Raw genomic sequence first — 13283 nt, 5'->3', positions numbered from 1 at the left:
TTTCAAATTGTATTGAGCAGATAGACGTGTATGGGGATCCATGGATCCTGTATGCCAGCAGGGGACTGTTCAAGTTGGTGTAGGCTCTGTAATGGTGTGGTACATGTGCAGATTGAGTGATATGAGAGTCCTGATATATGTCTAGACATGACTCGGGCAGCATCCTGTCTGATCACCAGCGTCCAGTCATGTCCACTGTGCATTCTGATGGACTTGGGCAGTTCCAGCACGACAATGTGACACCCCCCACATCCAGAATTACTACAGATGGCTCCAGGAACACTCTTGAGTTTAAAAACTTCGACTGGCCACCAAACATGAACCAGACGTGAATGTTATTGAGCATATCCGAGATGCCTTGTAACTTGCTGGTCGGAAGAGATCTCCACCCCCTCGTATTCTTATGGATTTATGGAAAGCTCTGCAGGATTCTCAGTGTCAGTCCCCTCAAGCGCTACTTCAGACATTAGTCGAGTCCATGCCATGTCATGCTGTGGCGGCCCTCACAATATGAGGCAGGAGTACCAGTTTTTTTGGCTCTTCAGTGTTTACTCAATGTGAACAAATTTCTTATCTTCAGAAATTTTTTTCTTCCCATTTCCAGTCTCTACTACAGCTATCATCAGTTATTTTGCTGCCCAAATAGAAAAACTCAGCTATTACTTTACGTGTCTCATTTCTTAAACTAATCCCCTTAGCATCACCGGATTTAATTTGATTACGTTTCATTATCCTTGTTTTGCTTTTGTTGATGTTCACCCTACACCCTCCTTACAAGACAATGTCTCTTCCATTCAACTGCTCTTCCAAGTCCTTTGCTGTGTCTGACAGAATTACAATGTCATTGGCAAACCTCAAAATTTTTATTCCTTTGCCCTGAACTTTAATGCCTACACCAAATTTTTCTTTGGTTTCCTTTACTGCTTGTTCAATATGCAGACTGAATAACACCGGGGATAGGCTACAACCCTGTCTCACTTCCTTCTCTACCACTGCTTCCCTTCCATGCCCCTTGACTCTCATATCTGCTGTCTGGTTTCTGTATAATTTGTAAACAGTCTTTCGCTCCTTGTATTTTACCGCTGCCACCTTTAGCATTTGAAAGAGAGTATTCCAGTCAAGATTGTCAAAAGCTTTCTCTAAGCCTACAAATGCTATAAATGTAGGTTTGCCTTTCCTTAACCTATCTTCTACCATTCTTCTGTAAAGAACTCATGTTAGTGTTTTGCAACTATGGCTCATCAAACTGATAGTTCAGTAATTTTCACACCTGTCAGGAACTACCTTCTTTGGGGTTGGAATTATTACAATCTTCTTAAACTCTGAGGGTATTTTCCCTGTCTCATCTCACACTCCAGACAGAAGAGTTTGGTCACAGATGGCTCTGCCAAGGCTGTCAGTAGTTCTGACACAATATCATCTACTCCCACAGCCTTTTTTCGACATAGATCTTTCAGAGCTCTGTCAAGTTTTTCTCACGGTATCATATCTCCAATCTCATCTTCATCTATGTCTACTTCCCGTTCTATAATAGTACCATCAAGTTCAGCTCCCTTGTACAGACCCTCTATGTACTCCCTCCAACTTTCCCTTCTTTGCTTGGGTCTGGTTCTCCATCTGAGCTCTTGATATTCATACAGCTGCTTCTCTTCTCCCCAAAGGCCTCTGATGACACTGCAGCTTCTAATCCACATGATATGACCAGTTTGACTTATCCTTACACCTTGGCAACAGATATGACGCACTGCCCACTGTTGAGAGCACAGCAGACGCAACACTTGTGCTTTGTCTGTTGGTTCTGTGGCTGGTTTTCCTGCAAAGTCCAGCCAGGAACAGATATTAGCTATAATGGCCACTGAAAGCCCTAACATTAGCCTGATAAAGGAGCCCTGCAGACAAATAGCTAACACACAGGGAAGGAAGCCAAGTGTGTACAGAGCACATTTGCTGGGGGGAGGGGGTCTCATCAGAGACGCAGAGGCGGCTGCACAGGCAGCTACTGAATGCACAAGGTGCAACCAATGAGAAATTATGACTTATGTTAGTGCAAATGACATCTGCTGGCTGGGTTCCTATACAGTAGGAACAGAAAACCATCCGGAACTAGGAGTGAATAGCAGAATTTTTTTTAATTATCACTGGAATACATGACATAAAGATAGGTTGGACACTGCTGGTGATTTGTATTTACTGGCATAAACAACTAGATACTACCTAAGTGATTATCACAGATTCAGAATGAGAAGTTACCTGGGTGCAAGTTATCATTAAAATGTAGGTCACACAAATTGATCAGATACTTTTATGGGCTACCTGAGTATGGAGCTACAGTGTCACAATGCTTCAGAGAAAATCTATAGGATGTTGTGGGTAAATTTCCTGCTTATACAATTGTAATAGGAGGAAATTTCAACATTTCATGCGCAGAACGGGTGAGCCACCAGACTATAGCAGGTACTGAAATGGAGGTTCATGTGAGTTTATTCTAAATGTCTTTTCTGAAAATACCATGAGCAGTTAGTTACAGAACCAATAAGTGAATTGCACTCATACCTCCTACTAACTAACAAGCTGGATTTTATGATTTATGATTTAGTTTCCACAGAGGAGAGAATCCTTGACAGTAAGGCTGTTATGGCATCATTGGCTACAGGGGCTACAATGAATGTTAAGAAAGGTGAGAATATTTTTGCTTGGCAAGTGTGACAGGTAATAGTTCACACAGTATCTCAATAGGCAATTATGTGTCGAGCTAGGATATGAGGTATGGGAAAGATCCCCTGTGGTTCAACTGCTGTGTTCGAAAATTTCTATAAAAGCAAAGTGACATTCATCACAGATTTAAATGAAGGTCAAAACACAGAAGACAAACAACATCTGAATGTAGCAAAAATGATAGTAAAATAGTGATGCAGTAAGTCTTCAATAAATCTGAAAGCAAAGTGTTACTGAAAGATCTGATGAAGTGTCTCAGAAGTTCTGAGGAGTCCAGAGGAATACTGAGGGATTTTTATACAACTGCCAAGGGTAAACCCGGAGCTTTGTTTGTGATGGGGGAAATTCGACTGATTGGAAATAAATAGACTGTAAAAAAGCTTAATTAAAATCCATTAAATGAGGACCAACCTGTAGGTAGTTTCTTCGTTTTAGTCTAATAAAAACCCACAGGCAAGTGCATCTAGATGCTTTCCTATGCATATAGAAAATGTTCCAAAATGATCTTTACAACTCTGATCATATATATTTCAGAAAGAGAAAAGGTAGAAAAGTGCAGTTTGTGGCATATTGTTCACACACACGTGAAGCTGTTTTTTTCTTATTTTCCCATGTTAGTTACTAAGTGGCCACCCCTCAGCAGTTGACACAGTGTGTGGAATGGTTGGTACACACCAGATTTTATATATGTGGAACTCCATTACTTTTATGTTTATTTTATTTGTTCGGGATCTGCAGGAACTGTGAGCTTGCTCAGAGTGGCAACAGCACATGCTAATGCGGACACACTAAGCCAGTCATGTTACTAGAATACTGATTAGTATCTTGTGTGCTATAGATGGTGCACATATTTAAGGTGGCCATCTGCCCCCCTCCCGCTCCTCCCACCCCTCCTTTTTCTGACAATCATTATTTTTCTAGTTCTGTCTCAAATTTTTTTCAAAAGTAATTTTGGACACCAATTTGCTCCAGATTTAACAATTATGAAATATGTATCCCAAATCAGATCTTCATTTCACCTGTATCAGTCTACTGCTAATTATAAGAGCATTTTCACATATAAGTAATGTATGGAGCAGTGACTAGACAAAGTTTGTTGCAGAAACTCAATGTTAGTGACTACAGAAACCTGAGTTAAATATTTTCAAGTGCTGTTGAAGAATACAGACAAACTGAAGAAAATTTAAAGCACTATTAAAAACTGTACGTCTTCCTCACACTCTATCTTATAAGGTACTCATAAAATATATATTAAAGTACTTCTTATAACAAACTTGCAATACCAGACATTTTTAATGTGTCCCAAATTTGGTCTTGAAAATATGATCACCTTAACACACTGAACTCTGTTAAGCAGCTACTAGAACCTTAGGTGTGTGTGAACATCATGCCGCAAAATGCACGTTTCTGCCTCTTCCCATTTCTCAAACGTATGCGATCAAAGTTGTAAAGTTAATTTTGGAACACCCTATATTTTTCCATATTTCTTTATTGAGACAATGAGAAGCAGCCAACAATCAGGGATCACATGCACTGTGATGCTGCACTGCCCACAACATAACTGAACATTTTACATTGCATTGGCCTTCTACTCATTGAGCTATGTTAAAACTGACTTAATTTATGTTCATACTCATTACTGCAAATGAATACTACTTCTAAACATGTACACCTTTATAATGCACTTTCACAAATCCTTGTCACTCTCGTGTATATAGTTCATATCTGCTGATCAGTAGGAGGCGCACACATGCTGGTGTTGTCGGCACTGAAATGCAAGTGAGGACACATTCCCCCTCTCAAAACCCTGCTCCTGGCAGAACACCATGGGCATCAGCCATCTTATCATCTACAGACTGTGTGTGTTCAGGAAAATAATCTGATTTGACCCAGACGTCAAGGGTTTTCAAAGTTTTTGTCTGGGCTCGGCAATTTAAGTGAGGTAGGCTTACTCCAGCGATACATGAACGTAATTAGTTATGCTTTAATGGCATCAGGAACAACCAAATCCACAACAATATACGAATCAGTTTTAAATGATGGAAAGAAAAAATTGGTCACTTCAATAAATAATCAAATGAAAATGTATAATGCTTATTTTAACTTTGGCATACCCCGTGAAGTACGTCTTCACTTATCACTGGGGATAGGGCTATCCTCTGCAAGCATAATGTGGCATTGCTTTAGTTTAACTGATGAAAGTACTGCAGGCCAGCTTTACTCAGAATGACGATTGGATAGCTCAGTCAACTAAAACAGTAAAGAGTGGTTTCAGCTTAAAGAATTAATATATGGTTCAACTGACAGAAAAACTACTGTCTGTTTCCACTTGAAAGGAAAGCATAAATAATACAGTCAATACGCAAAGCTATAACGGTGTTGAATGTTTTCATTCAGTTACTCCCACAACTGCCTTCACTTGAAAAAAATACATTTGTAATAATCCGATAAATATGAAAAACTACAAGCAAACGAATCAATTTTTTTTACAACTGAATGAATCGATTGTTTTTCATTCAGCTCTTACCATGACTAGTTCACAGTATAAGTAAATAATCAGGTCGATAATTTTGGAAGCTCCATGAAGCAATTTGAAGATGTTGCTGTCATAAACAGAAAATTTGCAATGCCAGAAAACTGTATTATGGAGCAGGAAGACCTGCAGACTATCGACGCTTAGTCTAGGGACTGGCTACTGACCCTCAATATAAATAACATTTGGGTCCAAGATTAGTTAAAAAAAATAAGGATCTTACTGTACTTGCTTTTTACATGAATTCTCAATTTGTAGTTTCCTTTTGAGTAGTAAGTACTGCAAAATATGAGTCTTATTATTGGGAATTTCAAATGAAATCATCTTCAATAAAGCATTATGAAATTAACAACAGAGCTGCTGTTAAAGCAATTACTTTTGTGCAACTGATTGAGTTAATGATCTGATAATTAGCAAACAAAATTAACATTCAGTATTATGAAATAAAAAGATTGCTACTCACCATATAGAGAAGACATTGTGTAGTAGACAGGCACACTAAAAAAAAAGACTGCTGTACATTTAAGCTTTCGGCCAAAATGCCTCACGTGTGTGCACACACACACACACACACACACACACACACATACACACACACACACACACACACACAAACGGCCACCCTCTTTGGCAACCGAGGCCGGACCTGTGCAGCAACTGCCCCTAGCGGGAGAAGCAATCTGGGGGTTGTGGGTGTAAGGAGGAGGCTATGGTGAGAAGGGGAAGGGATAACAGAATAGGCATGGGAGCAGTTGTAGTGCTGTTTGTGGGAGTGTGCAAAGACAAGGTGAGACAGGGTAGGACTGTAGGTGTGCAGGTGTGCAGTCTGGAGGTTAGAGGGGGGAGAGGAGCAGAAAAGGAGTATGAGAAAAAAGGCTAGTGGGAACATTGGTGGAACTGAAGACTGTATAGTGCTGGAGTGGGAGCAGGGAAGGGTATTAGTGGAGGGTCTGTGCCAGCTATCAGATCTGTCCACCTACAAACCGTGCCAAAATGACTTCATTCCAGAGAGCCAACAGGATCTCCAGTCTCTCCTCAAATCCATATGCCCATCCTAGAACCATACCCATGAGTCTATCTTTCTCCTCACCTCTAACACTTACTGCACCCTTACCTTCTACATGTCAATTAACTCAACCACCCACAATGTCCCATTGTGGCCTGTTACTGTGTCCCCACTGAGAGAATCTTTGCTCTTGTGGACCAACACCATCAGCCCACTACCCATAACCTACCCTCTTGTATAAAAGAAATCAACCATTTCCTCCACCTATACTCTACAGTTCCTGTTCCTTTACTTCTCATTCCCAATATCCGACTGTCTCCAAACTGACAACGTCTTTCCTGGTCACCATGACCAACTATATCCTTATCCAAAATTAATTCTCCTTTGAAGGAGCACCTGCAATTGGCACCTGCATGGCACCATCCTATGTCAATCTATTCATGGGGCATCTAGGGGCCTCCTTTCTAACCACCCAGAATCCCAAACCTAACATCGGGTTCAGATTCATTGATGACATCTTCATGATCTGGACTGGGGGTGAGGACACTCAACCCATATACCTCCAGAACCTCAACACCTTCTCCCAAAGCTTTAGTTGATCTCCCTCAGTCCAACAATTCACCTTCCTTGATGTTGATCCCCCACCTCAAGGATGTCTCTATCCAAATAAAATCTACAAACTAAAAGCAATGACTCCATTTCAACAGCTGCCATCTATTCCATACAAAGATATTCCTTCCATACAGCCTCGCCACCTGTGGCCATTGCATTTGCAGTGATGAACAGACCCTCTCCAAATATACCAAGGATATCACTGAGACCTCAAAAGATCAAAATTACCTACCAATCTTGCACAGAAATAGATCTCCTATGCCCTGTCTCTCCAATCACGTATCACATCCCACATACACATCGTCTGGCCACAAAGGAGAACTCCCCTTGAGACTCAGTCCAGCCAAGAATATGGCAACCGGATCATAATCTCCTTCAAGGTTTCAACTACCACTTGTTGCGCCCTAGAATGATGAATATCCCACCTACTATTCTCCCCATCCCTTCCACAGTGCTGTCCTGCCATCCATCAAACCTATGCAATATCCTTATCCATCACTACTCCACCCCTTGCCTCATGGCCCATACCCCTGCAGCAGACCTAGAAGCCAGTCCTGTCCCATATGTCCTCCCACTGCCACCTACTTCAGTCAGGCCACAGGCATCTCCAATCCCATCGAAAGCACAGCTACCTATGAAAGCAGTAATGTGATGTACGAACTAAGTTGCAACCACTGTGCTGCTATCTGTGTGGACATGGCAATTAACAAGCTGCCTGTCCACATGAATGGCCACTGAAAAACCGGCCAAGAGACAGCTGAAACACCCAATTGCTGATCATGCTGCCCAACACAACACGCATCACTTCAATGACTGCTTCACAGCCTGCTCCATTTCAATCTTTCTTGCATCATCAGATTTTCTGAATTGCTTAGGTGGACCTGCCCTTGTAATATGCTGCTGCTGTTGTTGTTGTTGTGGTCTTCAGTCCTGAGACTGGTTTGATGCAACTCTCCATGCTAATCTATCCTGTGCAAGCTCCTTCATCTCCCAGTACCGACTGCAACCTACATCCTTCTGAATCTGCTTAGTGTACTTATCTCTTGGTCTCCCTCTACCATTTTTACCCTCCAATGCTAAATTTGTGATCCCTCGATGCCTCAGGACATGTCCTACCAACCGATCCCTTCTTCTGGTCAAGTTGTGCCACAAACTTCTCTTCTCCCCAATCCTATTCAATACCTCCTCATTAGTTACGTGATCTACCCACCTACTCTTCAACATTCTTCTGTAGCACCACCTTTCAAAAGCTTCTATTCTCTTCTTGTTCAAACTATTTATTGTCCATGTTTCACTTCCATACATGGCTACACTCCATACAAATACTTTCAGAAATGATTTCCTGACACTTAAATCTATACTCGATGTTAACAAATTTCGCTTCTTCAGAAACGCTTTCCTTGCCATTGTCAGTCTACATTTTATATCTTCTCTACTTCGACCATCATCAGTTATTTTGCTCTCCAAATAGCAAAACTCCTTTACTACTTTAAGTGTCTCTTTTTCTAATCTAATCCCCTCAGCATCACCCGACTTAATTCGACTACATTCCATTATCCTCGTTTTGCTTTTGTTGATGTTTATCTTATATCCTCCTTTCAAGACACTGTCCATTCCGTTCAACTGCTCTTCCAAGTCCTTTGCTGTCTCTGACAAAATTACAATGTCATCGGCGAACCTCAATGTTTTTATTTCTTCTCCCCGGATTTTAATACCTACTCCGAATTTTTCTTTTGTTTCCATTACTGCTTGCTCAATATACAGATTGAATAACATCGGGGAGAGGCTACAACCCTGTCTCACTCCCTTCCCAACCACTGCTTCCCTTTCATGCCCCTCGACTCTTATAACTGCCATCTGGTTCCTGTACAAATTGTAAATAGCCTTTCGCTCCCTGTATTTTACCCCTGCCACCTTTAGAATTTGAAAGAGAGTATTCCAGTCAACATTATCAAAAGCTTTCTCTAAGTCTACAAATGCTAGAAATGTAGGTTTGCCTTTCCTTAATCTTCCTTCTAAGGTAAGTCGTAAGGTCAGTATTGCCTCACGTGTTCCAACATTTCAACGGAATCCAAACTGATCATCCCGGAGGTCGGCTTCTACCAGTTTTTCCATTCGTCTGTAAATAATTCGCGTTAGTATTTTGGAGCTGTGACTTATTAAACTGATAGTTCGGTAATTTTCACATCTGTCAACACCTGCTTTCTTTGGGATTGGAATTATTATATTCTTCTTGAAGTCTGAGGGTATTTCGCCTGTCTCGTACATCTTGCTCACCAGATGGTAGATTTTTGTCAGGACTGGCTCTCCCAAGGCCATCAGTAGTTCTAATGGAATGTTGTCTACTCCTGGGGCCTTGTTTCGACTCAGGTCTTTCAGTGCTCTGTCAAACTCTTCACGCAGTATCGTATCTCCCATTTCATCTTCATCTACATCCTCTTCCAGTTCCATAATATTGTCCTCAAGTACATCGCCCTTGTATAGACCCTCTATATACTCCTTCCACCTTTCTGCTTTCCCCTCTTTGCTTAGAACTGGGTTTCCATCTGAGCCCTTGATATTCATACAAGTGGCTCTCTTTTCTCCAAAGGTATCTTTTATTTTCCTGTAGGCTGTATCTATCTTACCCCTAGTGAGATAGGCCTCTACATCCTTACATTTGTCCTGTAGCCATGCCTGCTTAGCCATTTTGCACTTCCTGTGGATCTCTTTTTTGAGACGTTTGTATTCCTTTTTGCCTGCTTCATTTACTGCATCTTTATATTTTCTCCTTTCATCAATTAAATTCAATATTTCTTCTGTTACCCAAGGATTTCTACTAGCCCTCGTCTTTTTACCTACTTGATCCTCTGTTGCCTTCACTACTTCATCCCTCAGAGCTACCCATTCGTCTTCTACTGTATTTCTTTCCCCTATTCCTGTGAATTGTTCCCTTATGCTCTCCCTGAAACTCTGTACAACCTCTGGTTTAGTCAGTTTATCCAGGTCCCATCCTCTTAAATTCCCACCTTGTAATATATCCTACGTAAACCCTTGTCCTCAACCTTCACTAGTCCCTGGCCTTCATCTACCTATATCTCCTTCCCTGCTCCCAATCCAGGACTTTTCATCATTCTATTCGAACAGTATACCCACAAGTATTTTCTCCCCCTCTACTTGCCTCTTTTTCTGCCCCCCCCCCCCCCCCCAAATGCTTGCAACAGCATCTAGGAGCTCTATCTTGTCCCCACGACATCCATGTACACTCCCACAAGTAGCAATACACCTGCCCCACTTCTATTCTGCTATCCCTCCTTCTCCCCGCCTCAGCCTATTCCTTCCCACCACCACCACCCACAGATTGATTCTCTCTGCTGGAGATGGTGGTGTATGCAGTAAAGCCTCAATGGCCAGAGATGGTGGTAATGTGTCAACTTCAGAAGAGGGCCTTTTGGCCAAAAAAGCTTAGTTGTATAGTAGTCTTTTTGTTGTGCATATCTGCAACTCAGCATCTCCTCTATCTTTTTCATAATACTGTTGTAATTCCATCCTGGATTTTCCAAAGTTAATACTTACTCGCATTACTTGCAAAAGAAAAAGTTCATGATCTGTCGAGTAAGATGGTATTAAAAATATTAAACTGTATTTTTAATTGATGACTATATCTGAATTCTTTTCTTTACTTGTTAACATTAGTACTAGGTCCAGATGAGCTCTGTAATTGTTCATATAATAGGAAAAGAAACTTGGGCTGCTGGGGAAAGGAAGGTGTACATCTAATGTAGATCTTTTGAACCAAACAATCTTTGAGCACCAAAGCCACCTGCTTTCAATTAGCAAATGTATACTATAAACCCTTAAATGTTCTTACAAGGACACTATAAACTAAAATCTGTCTGAACAGGCTTGGAAGAACAACAGTACTGACCAACCACTATGTCATACTCAGCCAATAGGTATCACTCGAGGTCGATATTGAGGAGCACGTGGTCAGTACACCACTCGCTCTGTAGTTAATTTTATGACCAGATTATAAGAATACTACCCAACATATTCTCCCCAACACTTGTATGAAAGTTCTGTCATGAGACTGAAAGTTGGATTAATTTTTCCAATGCAGAAGTGTAATTAGACATCATGCTGAGCATGATTTGGCTAGGCACCTACACATGTGTATGCATAAACAAGAATGGAAACTAATCCAAGCTTATATTGTCATGGCTGCGATATCATGGTCATATTTTCCAGCCTGTCACTTGCCACTTGTCACATGTAGCTACAGTACCTGGCTCCCACTCGGATACCTGATCACTTCGTAAAACTGGCAGAAGAGCATTTGCACAACAGTAATATGAACTTAAATGTTAAGTACATGCCCTGCTGAAAACTGAAACTGCAAACATGACCTTAAATATTATAAGATTCTGTGACAAAAATTCTGACAAGTAATAGATACTTGAAGTTCACTAACTACATGGTTAGTAACAATTAAGACGACATTATAATGGTAAAAAGTAAAGCTGTCCTCTATATAAATATAGGTCTCAACATCACAGTATTTTACAAGGCATCTACATCCATATCCATAATATGGATACCACTATGAAATGAATAGCAGTGGTACTTCCCATTGTGCCAGTTATAAGGGCTTTATATTTGAGAGTAACATATATATTCATAAGTATAACACTGAAAAGAAAAATGATCTGCATTACCCTTTAATGAATACAACTTTGGCATGGAGCTCTCCATAATAACTTCATACCACAGGGGAATTCTTGAGTGGAAAAAAAGGCCACTATGCAGCTACACATACATGGAACAAGTAACTTACTAACTAAAGCAAATTGTCAGTCTCTGGACTTCTTTGAAAGTTTTATCAAGAAGTGACTGGATACCTGTGTGGCCTTTTTCAGGTAGTAGCTCATTAGAAATAACTGTATCGTCTGCAAGAAGTCTGAGGTTTGTTTGACATGTTATTAATATACAAAGTGAACAGCAAGAGTCAAAACACTTCTCTTGTGCATGCCTGAATTTATTTCTACATGTGTCAATTACGAACATGATCCTATTGGAGGTGGTATGCTCTTTCTTTTCTCCAAACTGTGAACTAACTTATTGACTCAATTACAGAGGGAACCACAATTTAGTGTGGACTCAAAACTGTTTAGTATTTTATCCATTCTCAGCAACTGTAGTTGTATACAAAAAAATAATCAGCAACCAGTTGCATAAAAGAAATTTAATTTCTTAACAGTTTCAATAGGTTATTGTGATGCGTACAATATTCTGAAAAAGGGCACTAAGTGTCCTAAGCTGGTTAACAAATTAAATGTCTTTTATGCAACTGGTTGCTGATTATTTCATCATATTGAAAACTATGGTACACCTTACTACATTTTACATACACAAAGAGGGAAAGTAGTGGCTGAAGTTATAGTTAGTGACTGTACAGAACAACTGATAGTAGAATACAGCTTCCTAAAGACTCCTAAGAATGAAGTATCTGCAAACTATAAAACATTAGAAATTGTATGATGGTCAGCAGTTTTCATGTCATGACATACACCAAAATAACAATCCAAAACAAACTGCACAATGATAAAGAAAACAAATAAGAAAGGTTGCAGCAGATAAATGCATACTAACTGGAGGGCAAACAGCAGGTACTCAGCAACATCCTCGACATACCACTCAGGCAGAGCAGAAAAAACAGCTGGTGCACTACTGGGCAGCAGCTGCCCTGGTGGAGCAGCTGGGTCAGTCAGTGCACTCAACAGTAGCTCTGCCACAGATGAGTAGAATACTAATGAGCGACGCACAAGTGATTCGTCCAGTAGTCCAGTATCTGAACATGCTTTGCTTCGTGTCAACTTCTTCACCTGCTGCTTCCACCGACGCAGCAATTCTTTGTTGCGTGCAGCTGTTCCCAAATCACGCCACTGGGGCTCTGTCGCTTGCATCTCATCCACCTGGACAAACATGAACAGCCATACGTAAAAATTCTGTTACATGTCTGAGAAACAAACAGTAAAACCATAACAAATGCTTCCCTTTACAGTACATTTCAAAAGACAATTTTTTTCTCCTCTAAAGAGAAATCACTGGTTTTGAGTCACAAGCAATGTAAAATCTACTAATGTTTGAGCTAGAGAGCAAAGATGAGAACAGCTTTGGAAAAGAAATCACTTAAATATAAATTTGTAGAGAAGTACAACATCAAACTTCCCAATTTTCGGCCAGCCTAACATCTGTACAGCACCTCAATAAATAATCATTAAAGGTTATCTGGGACAATGTATTTCTCCAGAACAAAAGAAATGAGACTACCTGCATTGCTAAGGAACTATCTGTCACGAGCTATTATGTCGACAAAAGGCTGTAATTTTACATAGTTCATGAAAAAAATGAATGCAGATATTTTTGAACTCAACTGCA

General features: G+C 40.5%; 1 protein-coding gene across 1 annotated transcript in view; it reads right to left on the bottom strand.

The window, feature by feature from the left end:
• The window catches only part of LOC126457252 (ubiquitin conjugation factor E4 B), a 284736-nt gene that overhangs the window by 131504 nt on the left and 139949 nt on the right, over positions 1-13283 (bottom strand). Inside the window, exon 14 of the mRNA XM_050093409.1 lies at positions 12495-12817. Coding sequence (XP_049949366.1) covers positions 12495-12817 — 323 coding nt within the window. The remainder of the gene's footprint in view (positions 1-12494; positions 12818-13283) is intronic.

This window comes from Schistocerca serialis, chromosome 2 (assembly GCF_023864345.2).
Source record: "Schistocerca serialis cubense isolate TAMUIC-IGC-003099 chromosome 2, iqSchSeri2.2, whole genome shotgun sequence".
Taxonomy (NCBI): domain Eukaryota; kingdom Metazoa; phylum Arthropoda; class Insecta; order Orthoptera; family Acrididae; genus Schistocerca; species Schistocerca serialis.
The sequence above is the reverse complement of the archived record's forward strand: the minus strand, read 5'-3'. Positions and strand labels throughout refer to the sequence as shown.